General features: G+C 33.3%; 1 protein-coding gene and 3 pseudogenes across 2 annotated transcripts; all 4 read left to right on the top strand.

The window, feature by feature from the left end:
* Window positions 1–535: 535 nt before the first annotated feature.
* Window positions 536–1,333, top strand: LOC145168727 (putative 2-oxoglutarate-dependent dioxygenase AOP1.2; annotated as a pseudogene). Its single transcript, XR_013742037.1, has 2 exons — window positions 536–831; window positions 915–1,333. The product of XR_013742037.1 is annotated as a putative 2-oxoglutarate-dependent dioxygenase AOP1.2 (transcript).
* Window positions 1,334–6,321: 4,988 nt separating this feature from the next.
* On the top strand, window positions 6,322–8,018 carry LOC145105615 (putative 2-oxoglutarate-dependent dioxygenase AOP1.2; annotated as a pseudogene).
* A 9,431-nt stretch (window positions 8,019–17,449) lies between these two features.
* LOC145168726 (putative 2-oxoglutarate-dependent dioxygenase AOP1) lies at window positions 17,450–18,765 on the top strand. The gene is made up of 3 exons (XM_079087449.1): window positions 17,450–17,866; window positions 17,945–18,269; window positions 18,353–18,765. The coding sequence occupies exons 1-3, from the start codon at window positions 17,502–17,504 to the stop codon at window positions 18,599–18,601; spliced, it is 939 nt and encodes a 312-aa protein (XP_078943575.1). The 5' UTR covers window positions 17,450–17,501; the 3' UTR covers window positions 18,602–18,765.
* A 4,353-nt stretch (window positions 18,766–23,118) lies between these two features.
* LOC145105614 (putative 2-oxoglutarate-dependent dioxygenase AOP1.2) lies at window positions 23,119–24,815 on the top strand (annotated as a pseudogene).
* Window positions 24,816–26,879: the final 2,064 nt, after the last annotated feature.

Below are 26,879 nucleotides of genomic sequence, written 5' to 3'. Positions count from 1 at the left end.
AATAAATTATTTTTCATTGCTGCATCGCGCGGGCACCCTAATAGTATATATATATATATATATATATATATATATATATATATATATATATATATATATATATATATATATATATATATATATATATATATATATATATATATAATGGGTTTTTGTTAATTTTATAAAAATTTGTTTAAATAGTTAACTTAAGTCACAGTTTAGCAACAACACTCCATGGAAAAAACACGTGTGGATTCACACGTAACGTTTAACTGAATGAAATCTCGGTTATTGCATTGCTTTCGGAATGGGACCAAAATTGGGTTTGGTATGGGACCAACGCGTTTGCTTGAGTTTTGCAATCTCTTCTAGGCATATGCAAACGTGCATTAATATCCATCACGTAATGTGCATATATATGTCAAATATGACAGAAAAAATCTGTTTTCCAACTATATATATATATATATATATATATATATATATATATATATATATATATATATATATATATATATATATATATATATATAAGAAATTGGTTTGAAGATAACATCGTATTAGAATCCTAGGTTTGAAAAAATGGCACCACCAAAGCTTTTCTGTTATCGACTTTTCGTTGAAAAACCTAATCCCTAACTCAAGTTCATGGATCACAACATGCAGTGAAGCTATGTATGCGCTTGAAGTTAAACTCCTAAACACTACAGACACACCATATCATGGTTACACTGAGCAAATTCCCTCCATGCCTCTTTTCGAAAGCTTAGGCATTGAGAACGCAACAACTACAGAAGGAGTTGAAAAAATCACAAAACTCATGTGGCCTTCTGGAAATGAAAATTTTAGGTATATATATGGTTTCTTATTTTACGTCTTACATTCAATATATATGTAGTAATTATAATTCGTTTGATTCACCGGTTTTTCAGTAAAAGTGTTTTGATGTTCTCCAAAGCCGTAGCAGAACTATATCAGATAGTGATGTGGATGGTAGCGAAAAGCTATGGAATAGAAGAAATTTGTGAGTCGCTCCTTGAGTCCTCAGTTCATGTTCTTCGATTCATGAAGTACTTATGCCCTCAGGGGGGACGATCAAGGGAAATCCTCTCGGTGTTGTTCCTCACACTGATATTAGTTTCATGACAATTCTTCATGAAAAACAAGTAAAGGGTCTGCAGATAAAGACTAAGGAAGGACAGTGGATCGAAGTTGATCCTTCACCTTCATCGTTCATAGTCATGGCAGGCGATGTTTGCATGGTATGTGTTAAAAACACACAAGACAAATTTCCCAACATCACCATTTCTCATATCATTTGAGGATCAAGAAACAAGTGGTTTTCAAGTTACTTACAACTCAAAACTCACTACAAAAATCTCTCAATCTTTCACTCAACCTAAACAACTTCTAAACAATATACTTTGATAAAGAGTTAGTTACAGAACTCTAATAGATGAACACACGATCGACAAAATAGATGCAAAAAATTATCTAACATCAAAGAACCCTCAAGAGAGAAAACCCTAGATTTGATCTCTTCAACTGAACGAATGACCCCAACATCTTCTCTCCTTTTCTTTATACTCTGGATCCCAAAATATGGACTAACCCGAACCAACTTGACCCGAATTACAACCCGCGTGTTTCCATAAGAAACTGCATACACTCAACCCCCTTGCAGAATACAATCTTTACACAATACACCCTTTATAATAAACTACTTTCTAATAAATATGAGATTGTAAAAATATAACATATTTTCAACATCCCCCTCAATTGAAATATTTATTTTCTAAAAACATTAATAAGACCCATTTTATTAGTCAAAAAATCATGTTGTTTCACACTTAAAGATTTTGTGAGTATATCAACATTTTGTTCAAAAGAATCAATTTTTACCAATTTCAAAACACCACTAGAAATTTTTTCCCTAACAAAATGCAGATCTATCTCAAAATGTTTTGTCCTTTCATGAAACGCGGGATTAAGAGCCAACTTAATTGTGGAACTATTATCACAAAAAACAAAAGCAGGGATAAGATTTTTAACTTCAAGTTCAAACAGAATTTTTAAGATCCAAATTATTTCACATGTGATAGAACCAAGAGCCCTATATTCTGATTCAGTTGAAGACCTAGAAACAGTAGACTGCTTCTTACTTTTCCAAGAAATAAGACAATTATTAAGATATACCATATATCCAGATACAGACCTTCTTGTGGCTAAGCACTTAGCCCAATCTGCATCAACAAAACCTTTTAATTTAAACACACTAGACCTAGTTAAAGCAACTCCTTTTCCAAGACTATTTTTTAAATACCTTAACAACCTGAAAGCAATATTTAAATGTGATTTTCTAGGATTATGCATATACTGACTAAGAACCTGAACTGCATAAGAAATGTCAAGCCTTGTAACTGTAAGATAGATAAGTTTACCTATCAATTTTTGAAATTCAGTTTTATTTTCCAACACTTCATTTTTTCCATCATGATTACCAGAATTTATAACAAAATTTGTTTCCAAAGGTGTGTTCACAGGTTTACAACCAAGCATACCATATTCATGTAATAACTCAAGACAATATTTCCTTTGGTTTAAACATAAACCACTGTCAAATTTAACCACTTCAATGCCTAAAAAATATTTAAGAGTTCCAAGATCTTTGATTAAAAATTGACTATTCATAAAAGATTTCACCTTTTGTAACTCTATTTCACTATTTCCAGTCAAAATAATATCATCAACATATACTAATAACACAGTTATTGAACCTTCAACTTTCCTAATGAACAATGAATAATCACTTATACTCTGTCGAAAACCAAACATAAACAATGAAGCACAAAGTTTTTCATTCCATTTTCTAGGAGCTTGCTTTAGTCCATACAAAGACTTAGTAAGTTTACATACTCTAGTATCATTACTAGAATAGTAACCAGGTGGAAGTGACATATAAACATCTTCAGTAAGATCACCTTATAAAAAAGCATTGTTAATATCCAACTGATATAAAGGCCAAGAATAATGAACAGAGAGAGAAATAACAATACGAACTGTTACAATTTTTGCAACAGGAGAGAAAGTCTCTTCAAAATCAATCCCCTCTCTTTGATTATAACCTTTAGCAACTAAACGAGCTTTATATCTCTCAATTTCACCATTTGACTTGTATTTAATCTTATAGACCCATTTACACCCAATTGGTTTTCTGTTTTTAGGTAAATTAGTTATTTCCCATGTATGATTTCGATGAAGTGCTTCCATTTCATCATTCATAGCTTTAATCCAATTTGGATCAGAAAAGGCTTCATTATAACTCTTAGGTTCAACAGTTTTATTGAGATTAGAAACAAAACATTTAGTTTCAGGATCAAGAAAAGAATAGTTAACAGATCTCTCAATACCATATTTATATTTTCCTTCAACAACATAATCAGCAAACTTAACAGGCATATGAGATTCATGCCTAGACCTAGAGACACCTACAGACTGATCCATAGAAGGGGTTAAGACAGACTGACTACTTTCCTCAGATACACTCGAAGAAGAAGGAACAGATGAACCAGTAGGAGGCATATTTGCCTCGCCACCATGGTTGATAGAATTACTAGAATCAACATCATCCACACTAATGGCTGCATCAGCGCCATCCAACTGGGACTCTACTCTCAGCTCATCAAGATTAATATAATCATTTATATATTCATTATTATTAAATTCATCATAGGAAAAAGGATCACTGGGGCCAAAATTGTTTGAAACATTATCAACAGAAGTTGATTTTAACTTGTATGGAAAAACATATTCATAGAATTTCACATCCCTGGATACAAAAGAAGAATTAGTATCCAAACTAAGAAGTTTATAAGCCTTTTTATCATAACAATATCCTAGAAAAATACATTTTTCAGCACGTTCAGACAATTTATCAGAAACATTTGGCTTAACAGCAAAACATAGACAACCAAAAACCCTTAAATGATCAAAACTAGGAATTCTTTGAAAAACAAGTTCATAAGGTGATTGACCATTTAAGACAGAGGTGGGCATTCTATTTATTAGAAAAACAGAAGTTAAAACAGCATCTCTAAGTTGTGACTCAGAAGCTATCATATGTTGATTGGCTCCTGAGTCAACAATCCAGCTTTGAGAATCATTTGAACCCGAATTATTGAGGCTTGAACATGGCAAGAAGTGTTGTATTAGTTCAAAAGTATTTTTGTTTATTTCAAATCAATTACGCCTTTGAAAAATGTAAATGAAGAGAATGTTGAAGTTGATTAAGCTGAAAGAATCTTGTATCAGTTCAAATATATTTCTATTTTTAAAAGACCCACTACTTCTTGTACTTAATTTGTTGTATGTTTGTGTTTTGTGTATGTTTTACTTCAGATTTGCTTCTAAAATGCCATCACATCTGCAGTTTTTAGTTTAAGTGATCAAATCTGAAGGTTTAGTTTATAATGGATCTAAGATTCAAACAAACTATTTGGTACAATGTTTGTATTTTTTTATTGCAAAATTAGTTTCAGTTCAATCTTTTATTGGTTTTCATGTCGTAGTTTATATATGTTAATATGTGTTTTTGCTAAAAATGTTGAGGTTGATGTGTTACGTCTTGATCACACGAAGACTAGAAAAATTAAAAGCTTATCACTATTTTTTTCTACTGATTTGGGTTCAGAAAGCTTAACACAACAAAGTACCATTATAAAAACATTTTCCTTTTTAAGTGATAGCTACATAATAGACCTTTGGTTTTCAAGTTTGTCCTTTACTCTTTTGTTTCTTTCTGTGTCAACACTTCAAAGGTAAGGTTATAACATGTGATGGTTGTGGTTATGTTTTACAGGTCCTTTGAAGTGTGTGTATATGAAATATATACATGCTTCATTGATCTTTTTAATTGTTTGCTTCCCATTACAGCTGACAGAAATTAAGTATCTTGATTGGTTGTTGATTGCTTGACTCTTGAGACTTGAATCAAGAAAAACTGACTATATAGCGACCGAAATATTGAGAAGAACTGTTGAAGGCTTGATTGGCAAGAAGACTAAAAAGACAAGATCAAAACACAAGATTAAATTTAATCATCTAGCGTGAGAATCAAATTTAGTTGTTTACTTATATTACCAAGTTTGTGGATGAATTTGGATGTTAATGTTAGAGGTCTCCGTGGTAATGAGATGTTTTATAGATTTTCTACTGTTTTGAGAATTGGTAAATTTGGACGATTTTCCCTCCATGATGATTTGGAGTTTAAATAAATCTGATGTTAGTTTATTATTGTTCGAATTAGTTGAGATATGTTATTTTTCTCTAGGTTGAATAATTATTGTCAAGTAGGTAGTATAACATGTACGGAAAGTTTTAATACTCTTGGACAATGCATAAGTTTCGTTGATTTTATTAAAGACGGTTTATTTATTAAACATTTTTATTTGATTTTGTAACAGTGACTTTTATATATTTTAGTGTTCATTTGGATTTAGCAATGTATATTTGTTTTATTCAAAACATCTTGAAGAAAACAAATGACTAGAGATAAAAATTGGACGGAATCGGTACCGACACGAGAATCTTGAATGCCAAAATGGATAAAAAACGATACCGAGCACCGAACCGAACAAACATTACTGTATCTGGTACCCGTTTTCTATACGACGATATCGAATCCTAAATTTGATAATATAAGAGTACCGAGTACCATCATAAATTTGGTATCGGTTCTGGCATGCCACCGATACGGGATAAGGATTCGGTACTAGTTGTTGCTATATCCTTACTAATCACCAAAATAAATTATTTTTCATTGCTGCATCGCGCGGGCACCCTAATAGTATATATATATATATATATATATATATATATATATATATATATATATATATATATATATATATATATATATATATATATAATGGGTTTTTGTTAATTTTATAAAAATTTGTTTAAATAGTTAACTTAAGTCACAGTTTAGCAACAACACTCCATGGAAAAAACACGTGTGGATTCACACGTAACGTTTAACTGAATGAAATCTCGGTTATTGCATTGCTTTCGGAATGGGACCAAAATTGGGTTTGGTATGGGACCAACGCGTTTGCTTGAGTTTTGCAATCTCTTCTAGGCATATGCAAACGTGCATTAATATCCATCACGTAATGTGCATATATATGTCAAATATGACAGAAAAAATCTGTTTTCCAACTATATATATATATATATATATATATATATATATATATATATATATATATATATATATATATATATATATATATATATATATATATATATATATATATATATAAGAAATTGGTTTGAAGATAACATCGTATTAGAATCCTAGGTTTGAAAAAATGGCACCACCAAAGCTTTTCTGTTATCGACTTTTCGTTGAAAAACCTAATCCCTAACTCAAGTTCATGGATCACAACATGCAGTGAAGCTATGTATGCGCTTGAAGTTAAACTCCTAAACACTACAGACACACCATATCATGGTTACACTGAGCAAATTCCCTCCATGCCTCTTTTCGAAAGCTTAGGCATTGAGAACGCAACAACTACAGAAGGAGTTGAAAAAATCACAAAACTCATGTGGCCTTCTGGAAATGAAAATTTTAGGTATATATATGGTTTCTTATTTTACGTCTTACATTCAATATATATGTAGTAATTATAATTCGTTTGATTCACCGGTTTTTCAGTAAAAGTGTTTTGATGTTCTCCAAAGCCGTAGCAGAACTATATCAGATAGTGATGTGGATGGTAGCGAAAAGCTATGGAATAGAAGAAATTTGTGAGTCGCTCCTTGAGTCCTCAGTTCATGTTCTTCGATTCATGAAGTACTTATGCCCTCAGGGGGGACGATCAAGGGAAATCCTCTCGGTGTTGTTCCTCACACTGATATTAGTTTCATGACAATTCCTCATGAAAAACAAGTAAAGGGTCTGCAGATAAAGACTAAGGAAGGACAGTGGATCGAAGTTGATCCTTCACCTTCATCGTTCATAGTCATGGCAGGCGATGTTTGCATGGTATGTGTTAAAAACACACAAGACAAATTTCCCAACATCACCATTTCTCATATCATTTGAGGATCAAGAAACAAGTGGTTTTCAAGTTACTTACAACTCAAAACTCACTACAAAAATCTCTCAATCTTTCACTCAACCTGAACAACTTCTAAACAATATACTTTGATAAAGAGTTAGTTACAGAACTCTAATAGATGAACACACGATCGACAAAATAGATGCAAAAAATTATCTAACATCAAAGAACCCTCAAGAGAGAAAACCCTAGATTTGATCTCTTCAACTGAACGAATGACCCCAACATCTTCTCTCTCTTTCTTTATACTCTGGATCCCAAAATATGGACATAACCCGAACCAACTTGACCCGAATTACAACCCGCGTGTTTCCATAAGAACATGCATACACTCAACCCCCTTGCAGAACACAATCTTTACACAATGCACCCTTTATAATAAATTACTTTCTAATAAATATGAGATTGTAAAAATATAACATATTTTCAACAGTATGTATCAATATATACTGATTTAACTATTCATCAATGTTATTGTGCATATATATGTAAGAAATTAAGGTGTTTTCATTCACTTAGGCATGGACAAATGGAAGAATCGAAGCACCGTATCACATGGTTATGATGCAGGGAAAAGAAGAGCGATATTCGCTGGGGATATTTACTTTTATTAGGGGTCTGAACATACAGATACTTCAAAAACTCATTGATGAAGACCACCCACCAAGGTTTAAGGAATTTGATCACTACAAGTACATCCATTACCATCGATACACCAACGTCGGGAAGAAATCAGAGTGCCCCATCATAATTGAGGCTGTAATTGTTCAAAATAAAGATGCCACCACATGTTTGTTGGATCATATGCATGTCTCTTTCAAGTTTTTTCTCTATTCAAATAGTATTTATAGAATAAATACATATAAGTTGTGTAAACATCTTCAAAATAAAGGTGTTACAACTACGACATAAGCTTTGATTACCACCATTAGGTCATGCTAAGTTTGTCACATATAATTATTATATATGCAGGAAAAATGCAAATATGTTTATCTTTTATCATAAAATCACTCCTCTTGTAAGAAACCAATAACTAATTTCGATAACTAAAACTTTCATTTCGAGTTCTAAGAAATCAATAATTAATACAATATCCAATGAAGCAAAAATTATTATATATAAGAACATAGTAAAACTAAATTTTAAGAAGAGATGCAAGACTACACATAAATATGTGAACATACTTGAAATGGAAACACAAACCCAAGTTTTCATCATTCATTTCTTTGTCAATATTGTGAAAAAATTAGTCAATAACCGTAAACATGAAGAAAAGACATTACTAGAAAACTGGTGCAATAACTACAGCACAATCTGTAGCTATTCCGTAGCTATAAGCGGATAACTATGGAATTGCTATGGAAAAATGCATGTAGCATAATGGCCCGTGGCTAAATTATAGCTACACATACATATACACATACACATACACATTCAAATACAAACATACACATACATACACATACATACATACATACATAAATACATACACATACATACATACATACATACATAAAAATACATACATACATTTACATATATACGCACCCACATATACGTACATACACATACATACACATACATACATACATACATACATACATACATAAATACATACATACAAATACAAATATACATATTTCCCTTTATTATCATCATTTTTCATTATTTATAAATTAAACATAGATTATTTAATCTTATTGATGTGTTAAACGTAGTTTTTTTCGTTTAATCGTTTGTTTGTGTGTTAAACATATTCGTTACAATTATTATATATTATTATGATATTTATAAATATTATTATTAATAGTATTATTAGTATGATTTTTAATTGTTCTTGTCTTAAATATGTAAGAAAAATGATACAAAAAAAAATTAAGACTCGAATAATGAAAAATAATATTAATGGTAATAATAATAATAATATTGGAAATTATAAATCTGTCAGTGTTTCGTAGCTATTCTGTAGCCATTTTCTTCTATCGCTAGTCTGTAGTTATTCCGTAGCTAATTAGCTACGGAATAGCTACTTATTAACATCTGTTGCTATTCCGTAGCTATTCCGTAGCTAATTAGCTACGGAATAGCTACATATTAGCCTTTGTTGCTATTCCGCAGCTAATTAGCTACGGAATCGCTATGGATTAGCATTTGTCGCTATTCCGTAGCTATTCTGTTACTATATTAGGGCATCCCATTATGTAGCTGATCCGTAGCGATTCCGTATCTAATTAGCTACAAAAATTTTCTGTGGCCATTTTCTGTAGGAAAACCCCCTATTTTCTTGTAGTGAGAAGAAGCATAAATTTCTTAAAGACAAATTAACCAAAATAAGAGAGGGACGAAAGAGAAGAGGCAACAAAGTACCTGATTCTTTCAAACGGAAAGGTGTTGAAAAACAACCAAAGGCTCGTAGTTTAGTGGCAAAGGTGCATGATATGAAGCTTAGCAGTGGGAGTTTGAACCTTGGCTCCAACAGTTTTGTTTTAATCTCATTGTTAGTTGCTTTATTTTTTTAATATACGTGTTGATGTGACGATCTAATCAATATGTCACGTTAGCAGTTCAATCTCATCTATACATGTCACATCAGTGATAACCTACTGGTCAGCTACTAAAACTTAAGAAAATTGTTTTTTCTTAAATTAATGGCAAATAAATAACAAAAATAAATGCGTAAAATAAAAATTAACGTGTAAACTTGTGGACTTTAGTACCATTAAGGGTTGGTTGGCATGATTTAAAATTTTAAGATCTCTGAATTTCTAAAAAGACCTGATTTTTTTTAAGATCTGAATTTTTAAAATGTTTAGTTGGAACCTCTGAATTGTTGTGTTGAATGATAAAAATGTTCATTTTATTCTGTATCATTTCTTTCAATTACAACATTATACTTTCAACATTTTGCTTATTAACACATCATACTCTAAAATGAATCTGAACGTATAATGCTAAAAATGGTATGTAATGCTTTAAATTGGTCGGGACATCAAAAATAGAATGCATAAAAAATAACTCGATTTAACAAGTGAAGATCTGATTAAGCAAAATTGGACCTTAAATTTGAGTATTGACTTGTTTTGCCAGTTACAACCTCATGTAGCCACTTACTCCGTTCGTCTGTCTATATGACATCCTAAATTAGACCTTGAACTTGTGATTATGCTAAAATTGATAACCGAACTCTGATTTTTTTTTTAATTATTAAAACTAAACTTGATTTTAAGTTTTTTTTTTTGTTTTTTTAGTCTAAACTAAACTCGGTTTTATTTTTTTATTTTTTTATATTTTCTATTTTTTCTATAATTATTTATGTTTTTTTCTTTATTTATTCATGTTGACATTAAGTTTATACCAAAAATAATAAATTTTGTAAGCATTTATATGTAAATCTATTTATTATAATTTTAAAACAAACAATTTATATAAGTTGAAAACATATATTGTGGTTATTATCATGTATAACCTTATTTAACAATTCTTTATATTAAGCCTACCTAAAATTTAGTAAATTACATGTTTTAGGCCTAGTATATTTATATTTGTAATTTTCATCCAACTTTTTTTTTATATTTTTTCATTCTTTTGAACTTATAATTTTTTTCATTTGCTCGAATCAAAATAAAAAAAACTTTAGAAAAACCATAAATAACAAAACTTATAAACAAAAAAGAATAAAAAAAAAACTCAAAGTCCAAAAACTGTAATATACTTTTATATATTTCATACACTTACACTTTTGAAAAATATCAAAGAAAAATTATCAAATTTATGAAAATAACACAAAAAAATGAAAATTAAATAAATAAATAAAACTATTACGAAATGAAATACGCAAAAAAAAAAAACAAGTTTAATCTTAATAAAAAAATTCTAAATTTTTTTCTAAGGTTTGGGGACTAATTAATTTATAATAATCATAAGTTTAGGGTCTTATTTAGGATGTCACATAGACGGGAATACCATGTAACCAACTGGCTACAGGAGGTTGTAGACAGCTATACCAACGACTTGTCGTCGGGATGGGTATAACTATGCTGACGACATGTCGCTTGAAAGGTTTCAAACCGTTTTTATTGTTAAAAGCTATACCGACGACATGTCTTCGGTATAAGATTTTTTTAAAAAAATATTTTTCACAGATTTGTTATATTTATAAAACCTGTTTTTTAAAAACAAACCCAATATATATATACAGTGTACATGCAAAATAATATCAAACATTTAATAACCATAAGACGTCAAAATCTACCATACATACAAAAAATAACAAAAACAAAACAAGTCTTCATGTTCAAAATAACAAAAAGATCAATCAAAATCTTCATTGTTCTCGTTGTCCTCGGGTTCGTTGGTTGGGTCCCGGGGGTATTTTGGGTAAATTGTCGCAATGGTTGGAAGTTAGGAATTAAGGACGCAAATGCGTTATTATACATTTGTTGGATTTGTAGCATTTGTTGTTGCATATATTGCATTTGTTGCGTTTGTTGTTGCACTTGTTGGGTTAATGACTTGGGAATTATCTGAAAATCGAGATGTGGAAGCTTTATTACGTTTGGAAATAAATTATTGTTGATGCTTGGTTTCCTTCCAACTCTTCGAACATATACCGACGACATGTCGTCGGCATAGAATTTCAGAAAACCGCGTTTTCGTTTCCCGCGGAAGCTATGTCAACGATGTCGTATGCATAACGTTTCCGGTCAAACTAGATTGGTTAAAGTTGGCAAAAGTGATGCCGACGACTTGTCGTTGGTATAGCCTTGCTTCTAGCGACGACATCTGTCGTTAGGATGTCGTCCCCTTAGATAGTTATTCTTGTATTGAATCAATATGTCACGTCAGCAGTTTCGTCTCATTTATACATTTCATATCAATGATAACCTGTTGGTCAGCTACTAAAACTTAAGAAATGGTTTTTTTTAAATTAATGGCAAATATATAACAAAAAGAAATGGGTAAATTAAAAATTAACGTGTAAACTTATGGACTTTAGTACCATTAAGGGCTGTTTGGCATGATTTAAATTTTTAAGAGCTTTGAATTTTTATAAAGACTTGAAATTTTCTTTTTAAGATCTGAGTTTTTAAAATGTTTGGTTGGAACCTTCTAATTGTTGTGTTAAATGGTAAAAATATTCATTTTATTTTGTATTATTTCTTTCAATTACAACATTATACTTTCAAGATTTTCATTTTCCTTATTACGACATCATACTCCAAAAAGAATCCTAAAAATGGTATGTAATGCTTTAAATAGGTCTGAACTTTAAAAGTAGAGTGCTTTAAAAATAAGGAGATTTGACTTTTTTTACCATCAAAGTCTCAAAAATAACTCGCTTTAGCAACTGAAGATCTAATCAACCAAAATTGGATCCTTAATTTGAGTTTTGACTTGTTTTGCCTGTTACAACCTCATGTAGCCATTTATCAGGATCATATGCCTATATGACATCCTAAATTAGACCTTGAACTTGTGATTATCTTAAAATTGAAAACCGAACTCTGATTTTTTTCTTTTAATTATTAAAACTAAACTTGGTTTTAAGTTTTTTTTTTTTTTTTTTTGGGTAAAACTAAACTCAGTTAAAAAAAATTAAATCTTTAAAAAAAATTATATTTATTTATGTTTTTCGTTCTTTATTTATTCATGTTGACATTAAGTTTACACCAAAAATAATAAATTTAGTAAGCATTTATATGTAATTCTATTTATTCTAATTTTATAACAAACAATTGAAAACATATATTGTGGTTATTATCATGTATAACCTTATTTAACAATTATTTATATTAAGCCTACGTAAAATTTAGTAAATTACATATTTGAGCCCTAGCATATAGTATTTGTAATTTTCATCCAACTTTTATATTTTCTTCATTATTTTGAACTTATGCTCGAATCAAAATAAAAAAAATAAAAATAAAAATAACATTAGAAAAACCATAAATAACGAAACTTATAAAAATATAGAATAAAAAAACTCAAATGCCAAAATTTATAATATACTCTTATATATTCATACACTTTACACTTTTGAAAAATATAAAAGAAAAATTATCAAATTGATGAAAATAACAAAAAAAAACGAAAAATAAATAAAACCAATACGAAAAATAAAATAAAATGAAATACGCAAAAAAAAACTTAAAACCGAGTTTACTTTTGACTTAAAAAAAGTTTAATTTTAATAAAAAAAAATTCTAAATTTTTTTCAAAGTTCGGGATCTAATTTGTAATGATCATAAGTTTAGAGTCTTATTTAGGATGCCACATAGGCGGGAAAACCATGTAACCAACCGGCTACAGGAGGTCGTAAATAGCAAAACGAGTTAAAACTCAGAATTTAAGGTCCAATTTATCGTGATCATATTTTCAGTGGCCAAATTGAATTAATTTTGATACTTCGATTATCAAAAAAGTCAAAATTTCTTCATTCGAGTAGGATGCTAAAAATTAACACCAGACCTTTGAAGAGCATATTCTCAATAGCCTCTTCATTATGTCCACATATCATTTTAGCTCTTGAACATGTGAATGAAAAAACGTTGCTAATCTAGACATTTTCGTCTCACCAATACCATCAATTGGCGACCATGAAGCTCATATTGAGAAGAAGAGCTTCTTGTACAACTTTTGCATCAAGAACCTTAAATTTTAGCATACATACATCACATAGTTGACTATGAATTATCAATCCACCCATTATCCCCTTACTCCAGTCCAGTGTTCTAAAAGGTGCGCCAAGGCGTGCCATAGTGTAAGGCGTGGCTTCGCCGTTACGAAAAACCTCATAACGTTGTTGTTAGGTGTAACACGTGGCAAGGCGTGATATGGCGTGCCATGGCGCGTGTTTTTTCGTTTGAGACACATTTTTTTACTCTTTGTTATGTCTTTTCTAATCAGAGATTCAAGTATTGTGTTTTTTATTAAGTTTTTGTTATTAGTTATTGATCTAACACTTCTAAATAGTAGCTATATTTGATATAAGTTTATATTTATGTGATAATATAATTTTAAATTAATACAAAATCGCCGCCTTACATCACGCCTTGAAAAACACCATGGTTCGCCATGGCTCGTTAAGCTTGAGGTTTGGCCTTGCCACCACACTACGCCTCACGCCATTTAGAACCGTGCTCCAGCCACATCTTCACCATTAACATCCAAAAGCCCATTACCCTCTTCATCACACGCAACCATCATCCCCATCGCCATCATACACCATTACCAAGCATCCACCTATCATCGATCTTTATCATCATCACCACAGCCTTCACGACAGCATCAACTTCTATTCACTAACCCTATTCACCCACCTACCACCAAATTGAAGCAAAGAAAGTAGTGGATCTTGGTGGAATGCCTCTGCTATATCATCAACATATATAAAATTGTCCATCACGAAAATCCTTGTATATCCTTTTCTTTGATTGAAAAAAAAACACAAAGAACAAACGTTGAGGCAAAGAAAAAAAGTTTAAAGAAAAGTATAGATAGAGATAAAAACACAGTATAGAGGAACGAAGGGAAGGAAAAGAAACGCATCGTTGTTCATGTTCTATTAAGAAATCAACAAACATTTTCATCAACTGTGGAGGATAAATCACCGATTTCAACAATAAACCATCGATTTCAACAAGAAATCGCTGATTTCATAGCATTTGGATCGATTTCATCAAAAATCAAGAGAAATAAGGAACGACTGAACGAAATACATACCGCGCCGACCATTGCCACTCTTAAGAAAGAAGAAACTCATTGCCCACCGCCTGTTATTCAAAACGCAAACACATACATCAACGGTGGGTTTTGTTTGGAACAATTCGAATAAGATCAGCCTTTAACCTGGTGGATAGATCAGCCTTGCTCCACGAGGTTAGGAGGATGTGCCCTTCTATTTCTTTGTGGGTGAATTTCTTATACGGGCAAGCAGCGAGACTTTATATAGGAGACCAACATATATGGTCTGCCACTGGGGTGCAGCAAGGTGACCCCTTGGGTCCTCTTCTTTTTGCCCTCGTTTTGCACCCGCTTGTGCACAAGATTAGAGACAATTGAAAGCTCCTTCTCCATGCTTGATATCTAGATGATGGGACTGTCATTGAGGATTCATAAGAGATGGCTAGAGTGTTAATCATTATTCGGGTGAATGGTCTAAGCTTGGGTCTTGAGTTGAACATCTAGAAAACGAAGATTTATTGGCCCTCATGATCATGTGATGGTATGAAGCTTCGTTCCGATCTATTCCCAACAGATATAGGGAGACCTTCTTTGGGGGTGAAGCTCCTTGGGAGGGGGTGTTAGCAGAGACGCAGGGTTTATTAGTGGGTTGGCAATGAAGAGAGCGGTTAATGTTGTTGATTTGATGGGTCTTCTTCCACAACTATGTGACCCGTAGAGTGAGCTCCTTTTGCTATGATCATGTATGGCCATTGCTAAACTTTTCTTTGGTTTAAGGACATGCCAACTGGTGCACATAGAAGAGGCAACTTTGTTCTTTGAAAAAGGATTGTGCGGGTCTATCGAGGATATGGTGGTATGTGGAGGCCCCTTCTTTGGAGACATCCAGTGGCGCCTGGCTTCCTTACCTATTCGTTTCGGTGGTTTGGGTTTGTACTCAGCATACGAAGTTTCCTCCTACGCATTTGTAGACTCGAGGGCCCAATCTTGGACATTACAAGACCACATCTTACATGACAGTGGCATATATGGTATGGACTCTGATTACCTATGTTCTTTAACTTATCCCCCCCCCCCCCTAAATCCCAAAAAGCATTGGCGTGTGCCCTTTTTAGCAAAATCGTCAAAGATATGGAAGTCGACTTCGACATGACTGTTAGACATAAAGCAGTTTTGAGTGTCTTCGCGCACCTCATGCTCAGGATTTTCTGCTAACTATTCCTATTGATGACCTCGTCCAGCATTTGTCTCCTGTGGAGTACCGAACTATCCTTCGTTACCGCCTTATGATTCCTCTATTCCCAATTGACGAGATATGCTCAGTTTTCCGCAAGGCATGTTTGGACACTTTTGGGGAACATGCGGTTCATTGTAGAGAGCTCCCCTGGTTTTAAGTACCGACATGATGTGGTTATGGATGTTCTCTTTGATGCTTGTCGGTGTGCTGGTATTTCCGTGAAGAAAGAAACGCTAGTGAACTTTTTGACGGACCCGCAGGATGGAAGATGCACACTCAAGTCGGCTAACATTTTGGTCTTTGGATAGGTAGGAGGGAAGCACGCTTGTGTGGATCTTACTAGGGTCTCTTCTCTCGTCAGTTTGAGGAGCGGTGGTTTCACAGCAGGGCATGCCGCTTTGAAAGCCGTTGCGTGCAAAGTAGCAAAGCACGAGAATACATGTATAGAAAATCAACATGTATTTGTACCTTTTGTATTTTGATACATTTTGTTTTCTCGCACTAAAGGCGGTGGAGCTCCTCAACAGAGTCCAAAGGATCATGCATTTTAATGTTATATCTCCTAAATCCACAAACGTTTTCAAAAGAATTAGTTTTGTTATCCAGAAAGGACTAGTGGCACAACTTGTTGCCCGTTTGTCTTCCGTTAATATGTATTGAACTATAATATGATTTTAATTGATTTAGTAATTGTTTTTACTAAAATAAAAAAAATAAAAATAAAATCGAATAAGAAAATCCACACATCACATCCACAACTCTGTTATAATCCAAACTGCCCTGTGTAGATACCTTTCCCTAAGTGTCGTGTTTTATGAAACCAAAACAATATTAAGTGTTTTGTATCTTGTGGCTGCTCGAGATAGTGAGATATGAAGATGGAAAGAAGATGAGAAGGTGTCGATCGGAGATAGCAGGAGGTGGTTGCTGGTAGAAACGAATAGGAAAATTAAGGAAGACAAAGTCGGAGATTGGCAGGTGGAGATCGCCTGTGGATAGAGATGTGACGAGTAAGAAGTAGACTCGTGATGACGATAGAAGGGATGAGAAGACGATAAGGGCCATTTGGTAAATTAGTAATGGATTTGATTTATTTTTTCAACATAAAATGGATAGCTGGGGTCTACAAGATTACCATACTTTTGTATTTAGAATTGGAACTATCGTGGCTTGGGATATAAAATTGATAATCACCTGTTTTTGGTAAAAGTCTCGTTTTAGCAATGACTTTCTTTAGTAATTATAAAAATAATCTCTTCTAGGCATGATTACGTGCATTAATTAATATCCGTAACTTAAATTGTGCGTACCGTTTCCTCAAAGAAAAACGTGTATTGTCAAATAATGAAAAGGCATAGAAATATCTTATATACGGAATATGGGACATACATAAAATCCGTTTTCCAACTATATAAACCAAATAGATATGAAGACAGAAAAATACATCGTAAAAGATATCCAAGGTTTGAAAAGAGATGACACCACCGAAGCTATCTGTTATCGACTTTTCGTTGAAAAACCTAATCCCTAACTCAAGTTCATGGAACACAACATGTAGTGAAGCTATGCATGCGCTTGAAGAACACGGGGTTTTCATAGCCACGTACGACGGCGTGTCTCAGGAACTTGACGACGCGATTTTCCTTGCATCACGAGATGTATTTGATCTTCCTACGAAAGTCAAAGTCCTAAGCACTTCAGATACACCATATCATGCTTACAGTGGTAAAACTCCCATCATGCCTCTTTACGAAAGCATAGGCATTGAGAACGCAACAACTACAGAAGGAGTTGAATTCTTCACAAAACTCATGTGGCCTTCTGGAAATGAAAATTTTGGGTATAGTTTCTTATTTTACGTCTTAAATTCAATTACATCTAGTAATTATAATTCCTTGATTAAACACCGGTTTTTCAGTAAAAGTACTTTGATGTTCTCCAAAGCTGTAGCAGAACTATATCAGATAGTGATGCGGATGGTAGCAAAAAGCTATGGAATAAAAGAACAATGTGAGACGCTCCTTGGGTCCTCAGTTCAAAATCTTCGATTCATGAAGTACTTATGCCCTGAAGAGGATGAGGGAAATCCTCTAGGCATGCTTCCTCACACTGATATTAGTTTTATGACAATTCTTCATGACAAACAAGTAAAGGGTCTGCAGATAAAGACTAAGGAAGGACAGTGGATCGAAGTTGATCCTTTGCCTTCATCGTTCATAGTCATGGCAGGTGACGTTTGCATGGTAGGTAGCAATATGTTGATTAACTATTCATCAATGTTATATATTGTGCATATGTGACATTTAAGGTATTTTCATTCACTTAGGCATGGTCAAATGGAAGAATTCATGCACCGTGTCATAGGGTTATCATGCAGGGAAACCAAGAGCGATATTCGTTGGGGCAATTTACTTTTATTAGGGGTTTGGATATACAGATACCACAAAAACTCATTGATGAGGACCACCCACCACAGTTCAAGGATTTTGATCACTACAAGTACCTCCATTATCTACTCACCAGTGAAGGGATGAAATCCGAGTGCCCCATCAAATCCTATTGCGAAATTAATTGAGTTGTATATTGTTTAAAATAAAGGTGTCACAACATTTATCTTATGTAAAGGATCATATGTGTGTCTCTTTCAAATTGTTTCTTTAATCAAGTATCATATGTATTAATTTCTTTAATCAACTATTATATGTATTTCGACAAAAATACATTTAAGTTGTGTGATCACTGAATTGTTTCTTTATTATATATATATATATATATATATATATATATATATATATATATATATATATATATATATATATATATATAGGAAAGCGTTCAATCGAAAACATTTCTTATTGCGAGAACATTTGAGAACAAATTTGGACCACAAAATTTTTTTAATTAAAATTATAAAATAATATTCATATAAATCAAAAAAATAGTTACAACCAACTAAAAAACTTACTAACCAACATCACTCACCACCCAACCAACACCACCCACCACCACCTCCATCACCCATCACTACCACCCACCACCACCCATCACTACCCACCACCACCACCACTCATCACCACCACCCGCCTCCACCACCGCTCACTACCACCCGCTACCACCACCCTCACCCATCACTCACCAAAACCACCACCTGCAACCCCCATCACCACCTACCACCACCCAACCATCACCACCCACCTCAACCACCCATCACCACCACCCGCCACCACCACCCCCACCCATCACCACCACCCGTCACTACCACCTACCAACACCACCACCCACCACCATCTGCCACCACCACTCACTAAAACCACCACCCACCACTACCATCACCACCCACCACCTGCCACTACCTAACCACCACCACTCAGCACCACCACCCACCTCCACCACCTATCACCACCACCCGTCTCCACCACCCGCCACCACCACCATCCACCACCATCTACCGCCACCAACCAGCACCCACCACCCATCGCCATCACTACCACCCATCATCACCATCCACACCACTAACCACTGTCACCCATCACTATCTACCACCACCATCTACCTCCACCACCCGTCACTACTGCCCGCCACCACCACCCTCATCCACCACCCATCACTATCACCACCATCCACCCACCACCACCACCCATCACCACACACACCACCACCCATCACCACCACTCCGGCTCCACCACCCATCATAACTACCCGCCACCCCCACCCCCACCCACCACCTATAAAAACCACCAACCGTCACCACCAACCACCAATACCACCAAACATCACCACACGCTGCCACTACCTATTACCACCACCGCCACCACTCACCCATCAACAACACCACCACCCACCACCCACTAACAACACAACCATCACCCACCAACCACCACCCACTATCCCCACCACCTTTCACCACCATTACCACCCACCATCCCTCACCAACCACCACCACCCAACCATTTATCACCCATGACCCCCATCACTTACCACCCACCACCACCACAGCCACACATCACCACCACCCACCCAACCTCCACCACCATAACCACCACTACACATCCCCATCACCACCCATCTCCACCACCATCACCTACTACTGCAAGCACCAGCATCATATGTGATTAAATTCATATGATCACATAAATCTTATGTGATTATCTGTATTTGTGACAACTGCAGTTCTGGGTCAACCAAAGTCAACAAGTCAACGAAAGTCAACTGATTAGGACATTTGGGTTTATACTTTGCTTTTAGAGTTTTCGGTTTAGGACCGAAAACTCTATGATCTCGCTTTTAGAGTTCTCGGTTAGGACCGAAAACTCTATGATTTCGGTGGTACTGGACCGAAATCACCATGTGATTTCGGTGGGTCGATGGTGTTTTCGGTTGGAAAGAGAAAAAGAAAGGAGTTGAATTGTGACGTGACAGATGCATCTTTTCCCAATGGCTGCATCAGCGCCATCCAACTGGGACTCTACTCTCAGCTCATCAAGATTAATATAATCATTTATATATTCATTATTATTAAATTCATCATAGGAAAAAGGATCACTGGGGCCAAAATTGTTTGAAACATTATCAACAGAAGTTGATTTTAACTTGTATGGAAAAACATATTCATAGAATTTCACATCCCTGGATACAAAAGAAGAATTAGTATCCAAACTAAGAAGTTTATAAGCCTTTTTATCATAACAATATCCTAGAAAAATACATTTTTCAGCACGTTCAGACAATTTATCAGAAACATTTGGCTTAACAGCAAAACATAGACAACCAAAAACCCTTAAATGATCAAAACTAGGAATTCTTTGAAAAACAAGTTCATAAGGTGATTGACCATTTAAGACAGAGGTGGGCATTCTATTTATTAGAAAAACAGAAGTTAAAACAGCATCTCTAAGTTGTGACTCAGAAGCTATCATATGTTGATTGGCTCCTGAGTCAACAATCCAGCTTTGAGAATCATTTGAACCCGAATTATTGAGGCTTGAACATGGCAAGAAGTGTTGTATTAGTTCAAAAGTATTTTTGTTTATTTCAAATCAATTACGCCTTTGAAAAATGTAAATGAAGAGAATGTTGAAGTTGATTAAGCTGAAAGAATCTTGTATCAGTTCAAATATATTTCTATTTTTAAAAGACCCACTACTTCTTGTACTTAATTTGTTGTATGTTTGTGTTTTGTGTATGTTTTACTTCAGATTTGCTTCTAAAATGCCATCACATCTGCAGTTTTTAGTTTAAGTGATCAAATCTGAAGGTTTAGTTTATAATGGATCTAAGATTCAAACAAACTATTTGGTACAATGTTTGTATTTTTTTATTGCAAAATTAGTTTCAGTTCAATCTTTTATTGGTTTTCATGTCGTAGTTTATATATGTTAATATGTGTTTTTGCTAAAAATGTTGAGGTTGATGTGTTACGTCTTGATCACACGAAGACTAGAAAAATTAAAAGCTTATCACTATTTTTTTCTACTGATTTGGGTTCAGAAAGCTTAACACAACAAAGTACCATTATAAAAACATTTTCCTTTTTAAGTGATAGCTACATAATAGACCTTTGGTTTTCAAGTTTGTCCTTTACTCTTTTGTTTCTTTCTGTGTCAACACTTCAAAGGTAAGGTTATAACATGTGATGGTTGTGGTTATGTTTTACAGGTCCTTTGAAGTGTGTGTATATGAAATATATACATGCTTCATTGATCTTTTTAATTGTTTGCTTCCCATTACAGCTGACAGAAATTAAGTATCTTGATTGGTTGTTGATTGCTTGACTCTTGAGACTTGAATCAAGAAAAACTGACTATATAGCGACCGAAATATTGAGAAGAACTGTTGAAGGCTTGATTGGCAAGAAGACTAAAAAGACAAGATCAAAACACAAGATTAAATTTAATCATCTAGCGTGAGAATCAAATTTAGTTGTTTACTTATATTACCAAGTTTGTGGATGAATTTGGATGTTAATGTTAGAGGTCTCCGTGGTAATGAGATGTTTTATAGATTTTCTACTGTTTTGAGAATTGGTAAATTTGGACGATTTTCCCTCCATGATGATTTGGAGTTTAAATAAATCTGATGTTAGTTTATTATTGTTCGAATTAGTTGAGATATGTTATTTTTCTCTAGGTTGAATAATTATTGTCAAGTAGGTAGTATAACATGTACGGAAAGTTTTAATACTCTTGGACAATGCATAAGTTTCGTTGATTTTATTAAAGACGGTTTATTTATTAAACATTTTTATTTGATTTTGTAACAGTGACTTTTATATATTTTAGTGTTCATTTGGATTTAGCAATGTATATTTGTTTTATTCAAAACATCTTGAAGAAAACAAATGACTAGAGATAAAAATTGGACGGAATCGGTACCGACACGAGAATCTTGAATGCCAAAATGGATAAAAAACGATACCGAGCACCGAACCGAACAAACATTACTGTATCTGGTACCCGTTTTCTATACGACGATATCGAATCCTAAATTTGATAATATAAGAGTACCGAGTACCATCATAAATTTGGTATCGGTTCTGGCATGCCACCGATACGGGATAAGGATTCGGTACTAGTTGTTGCTATATCCTTACTAATCACCAAAATAAATTATTTTTCATTGCTGCATCGCGCGGGCACCCTAATAGTATATATATATATATATATATATATATATATATATATATATATATATATATATATATATATATATATATATATAATGGGTTTTTGTTAATTTTATAAAAATTTGTTTAAATAGTTAACTTAAGTCACAGTTTAGCAACAACACTCCATGGAAAAAACACGTGTGGATTCACACGTAACGTTTAACTGAATGAAATCTCGGTTATTGCATTGCTTTCGGAATGGGACCAAAATTGGGTTTGGTATGGGACCAACGCGTTTGCTTGAGTTTTGCAATCTCTTCTAGGCATATGCAAACGTGCATTAATATCCATCACGTAATGTGCATATATATGTCAAATATGACAGAAAAAATCTGTTTTCCAACTATATATATATATATATATATATATATATATATATATATATATATATATATATATATATATATAAGAAATTGGTTTGAAGATAACATCGTATTAGAATCCTAGGTTTGAAAAAATGGCACCACCAAAGCTTTTCTGTTATCGACTTTTCGTTGAAAAACCTAATCCCTAACTCAAGTTCATGGATCACAACATGCAGTGAAGCTATGTATGCGCTTGAAGTTAAACTCCTAAACACTACAGACACACCATATCATGGTTACACTGAGCAAATTCCCTCCATGCCTCTTTTCGAAAGCTTAGGCATTGAGAACGCAACAACTACAGAAGGAGTTGAAAAAATCACAAAACTCATGTGGCCTTCTGGAAATGAAAATTTTAGGTATATATATGGTTTCTTATTTTACGTCTTACATTCAATATATATGTAGTAATTATAATTCGTTTGATTCACCGGTTTTTCAGTAAAAGTGTTTTGATGTTCTCCAAAGCCGTAGCAGAACTATATCAGATAGTGATGTGGATGGTAGCGAAAAGCTATGGAATAGAAGAAATTTGTGAGTCGCTCCTTGAGTCCTCAGTTCATGTTCTTCGATTCATGAAGTACTTATGCCCTCAGGGGGGACGATCAAGGGAAATCCTCTCGGTGTTGTTCCTCACACTGATATTAGTTTCATGACAATTCCTCATGAAAAACAAGTAAAGGGTCTGCAGATAAAGACTAAGGAAGGACAGTGGATCGAAGTTGATCCTTCACCTTCATCGTTCATAGTCATGGCAGGCGATGTTTGCATGGTATGTGTTAAAAACACACAAGACAAATTTCCCAACATCACCATTTCTCATATCATTTGAGGATCAAGAAACAAGTGGTTTTCAAGTTACTTACAACTCAAAACTCACTACAAAAATCTCTCAATCTTTCACTCAACCTGAACAACTTCTAAACAATATACTTTGATAAAGAGTTAGTTACAGAACTCTAATAGATGAACACACGATCGACAAAATAGATGCAAAAAATTATCTAACATCAAAGAACCCTCAAGAGAGAAAACCCTAGATTTGATCTCTTCAACTGAACGAATGACCCCAACATCTTCTCTCTCTTTCTTTATACTCTGGATCCCAAAATATGGACATAACCCGAACCAACTTGACCCGAATTACAACCCGCGTGTTTCCATAAGAACATGCATACACTCAACCCCCTTGCAGAACACAATCTTTACACAATGCACCCTTTATAATAAATTACTTTCTAATAAATATGAGATTGTAAAAATATAACATATTTTCAACAGTATGTATCAATATATACTGATTTAACTATTCATCAATGTTATTGTGCATATATATGTAAGAAATTAAGGTGTTTTCATTCACTTAGGCATGGACAAATGGAAGAATCGAAGCACCGTATCACATGGTTATGATGCAGGGAAAAGAAGAGCGATATTCGCTGGGGATATTTACTTTTATTAGGGGTCTGAACATACAGATACTTCAAAAACTCATTGATGAAGACCACCCACCAAGGTTTAAGGAATTTGATCACTACAAGTACATCCATTACCATCGATACACCAACGTCGGGAAGAAATCAGAGTGCCCCATCATAATTGAGGCTGTAATTGTTCAAAATAAAGATGCCACCACATGTTTGTTGGATCATATGCATGTCTCTTTCAAGTTTTTTCTCTATTCAAATAGTATTTATAGAATAAATACATATAAGTTGTGTAAACATCTTCAAAATAAAGGTGTTACAACTACGACATAAGCTTTGATTACCACCATTAGGTCATGCTAAGTTTGTCACATATAATTATTATATATGCAGGAAAAATGCAAATATGTTTATCTTTTATCATAAAATCACTCCTCTTGTAAGAAACCAATAACTAATTTCGATAACTAAAACTTTCATTTCGAGTTCTAAGAAATCAATAATTAATACAATATCCAATGAAGCAAAAATTATTATATATAAGAACATAGTAAAACTAAATTTTAAGAAGAGATGCAAGACTACACATAAATATGTGAACATACTTGAAATGGAAACACAAACTCAAGTTTTCATCATTCATTTCTTTGTCAATATTGTGAAAAAATTAGTCAATAACCGTAAACATGAAGAAAAGACATTACTAGAAAACTGGTGCAATAACTACAGCACAATCTGTAGCTATTCCGTAGCTATAAGCGGATAACTATGGAATTGCTATGGAAAAATGCATGTAGCATAATGGCCCGTGGCTAAATTATAGCTACACATACATATACACATACACATACACATTCAAATACAAACATACACATACATACACATACATACATACATACATAAATACATACACATACATACATACATACATACATAAAAATACATACATACATTTACATATATACGCACCCACATATACGTACATACACATACATACACATACATACATACATACATACATACATACATAAATACATACATACAAATACAAATATACATATTTCCCTTTATTATCATCATTTTTCATTATTTATAAATTAAACATAGATTATTTAATCTTATTGATGTGTTAAACGTAGTTTTTTTCGTTTAATCGTTTGTTTGTGTGTTAAACATATTCGTTACAATTATTATATATTATTATGATATTTATAAATATTATTATTAATAGTATTATTAGTATGATTTTTAATTGTTCTTGTCTTAAATATGTAAGAAAAATGATACAAAAAAAAATTAAGACTCGAATAATGAAAAATAATATTAATGGTAATAATAATAATAATATTGGAAATTATAAATCTGTCAGTGTTTCGTAGCTATTCTGTAGCCATTTTCTTCTATCGCTAGTCTGTAGTTATTCCGTAGCTAATTAGCTACGGAATAGCTACTTATTAACATCTGTTGCTATTCCGTAGCTATTCCGTAGCTAATTAGCTACGGAATAGCTACATATTAGCCTTTGTTGCTATTCCGCAGCTAATTAGCTACGGAATCGCTATGGATTAGCATTTGTCGCTATTCCGTAGCTATTCTGTTACTATATTAGGGCATCCCATTATGTAGCTGATCCGTAGCGATTCCGTATCTAATTAGCTACAGAAATTTTCTGTGGCCATTTTCTGTAGGAAAACCCCCTATTTTCTTGTAGTGAGAAGAAGCATAAATTTCTTAAAGACAAATTAACCAAAATAAGAGAGGGACGAAAGAGAAGAGGCAACAAAGTACCTGATTCTTTCAAACGGAAAGGTGTTGAAAAACAACCAAAGGCTCGTAGTTTAGTGGCAAAGGTGCATGATATGAAGCTTAGCAGTGGGAGTTTGAACCTTGGCTCCAACAGTTTTGTTTTAATCTCATTGTTAGTTGCTTTATTTTTTTAATATACGTGTTGATGTGACGATCTAATCAATATGTCACGTTAGCAGTTCAATCTCATCTATACATGTCACATCAGTGATAACCTACTGGTCAGCTACTAAAACTTAAGAAAATTGTTTTTTCTTAAATTAATGGCAAATAAATAACAAAAATAAATGCGTAAAATAAAAATTAACGTGTAAACTTGTGGACTTTAGTACCATTAAGGGTTGGTTGGCATGATTTAAAATTTTAAGATCTCTGAATTTCTAAAAAGACCTGATTTTTTTTAAGATCTGAATTTTTAAAATGTTTAGTTGGAACCTCTGAATTGTTGTGTTGAATGATAAAAATGTTCATTTTATTCTGTATCATTTCTTTCAATTACAACATTATACTTTCAACATTTTGCTTATTAACACATCATACTCTAAAATGAATCTGAACGTATAATGCTAAAAATGGTATGTAATGCTTTAA

Source organism: Lactuca virosa, chromosome 4, assembly GCF_052849685.1.
Source record: "Lactuca virosa cultivar CGN04683 chromosome 4, Lactuca_virosa_CGN04683_v6, whole genome shotgun sequence".
Lineage (NCBI taxonomy): Eukaryota > Viridiplantae > Streptophyta > Magnoliopsida > Asterales > Asteraceae > Lactuca > Lactuca virosa.
This window is presented reverse-complemented; position numbering and strand designations above follow the sequence as displayed.

What these genes read in the sequence shown, in the direction of transcription:
- LOC145168726 (XM_079087449.1), top strand. Translation starts at nt 17,502, where the DNA reads ATGACACCACCGAAGCTATCTGTTATCGACTTTTCGTTGAAAAACCTA. An exon ending in TCTGGAAATGAAAATTTTGG is followed by an intron (nt 17,867 to 17,944) that starts GTATAGTTTCTT and finishes CCGGTTTTTCAG; the next exon opens with TAAAAGTACTTTGATGTTCT. An exon ending in TGGCAGGTGACGTTTGCATG is followed by an intron (nt 18,270 to 18,352) that starts GTAGGTAGCAAT and finishes TCATTCACTTAG; the next exon opens with GCATGGTCAAATGGAAGAAT.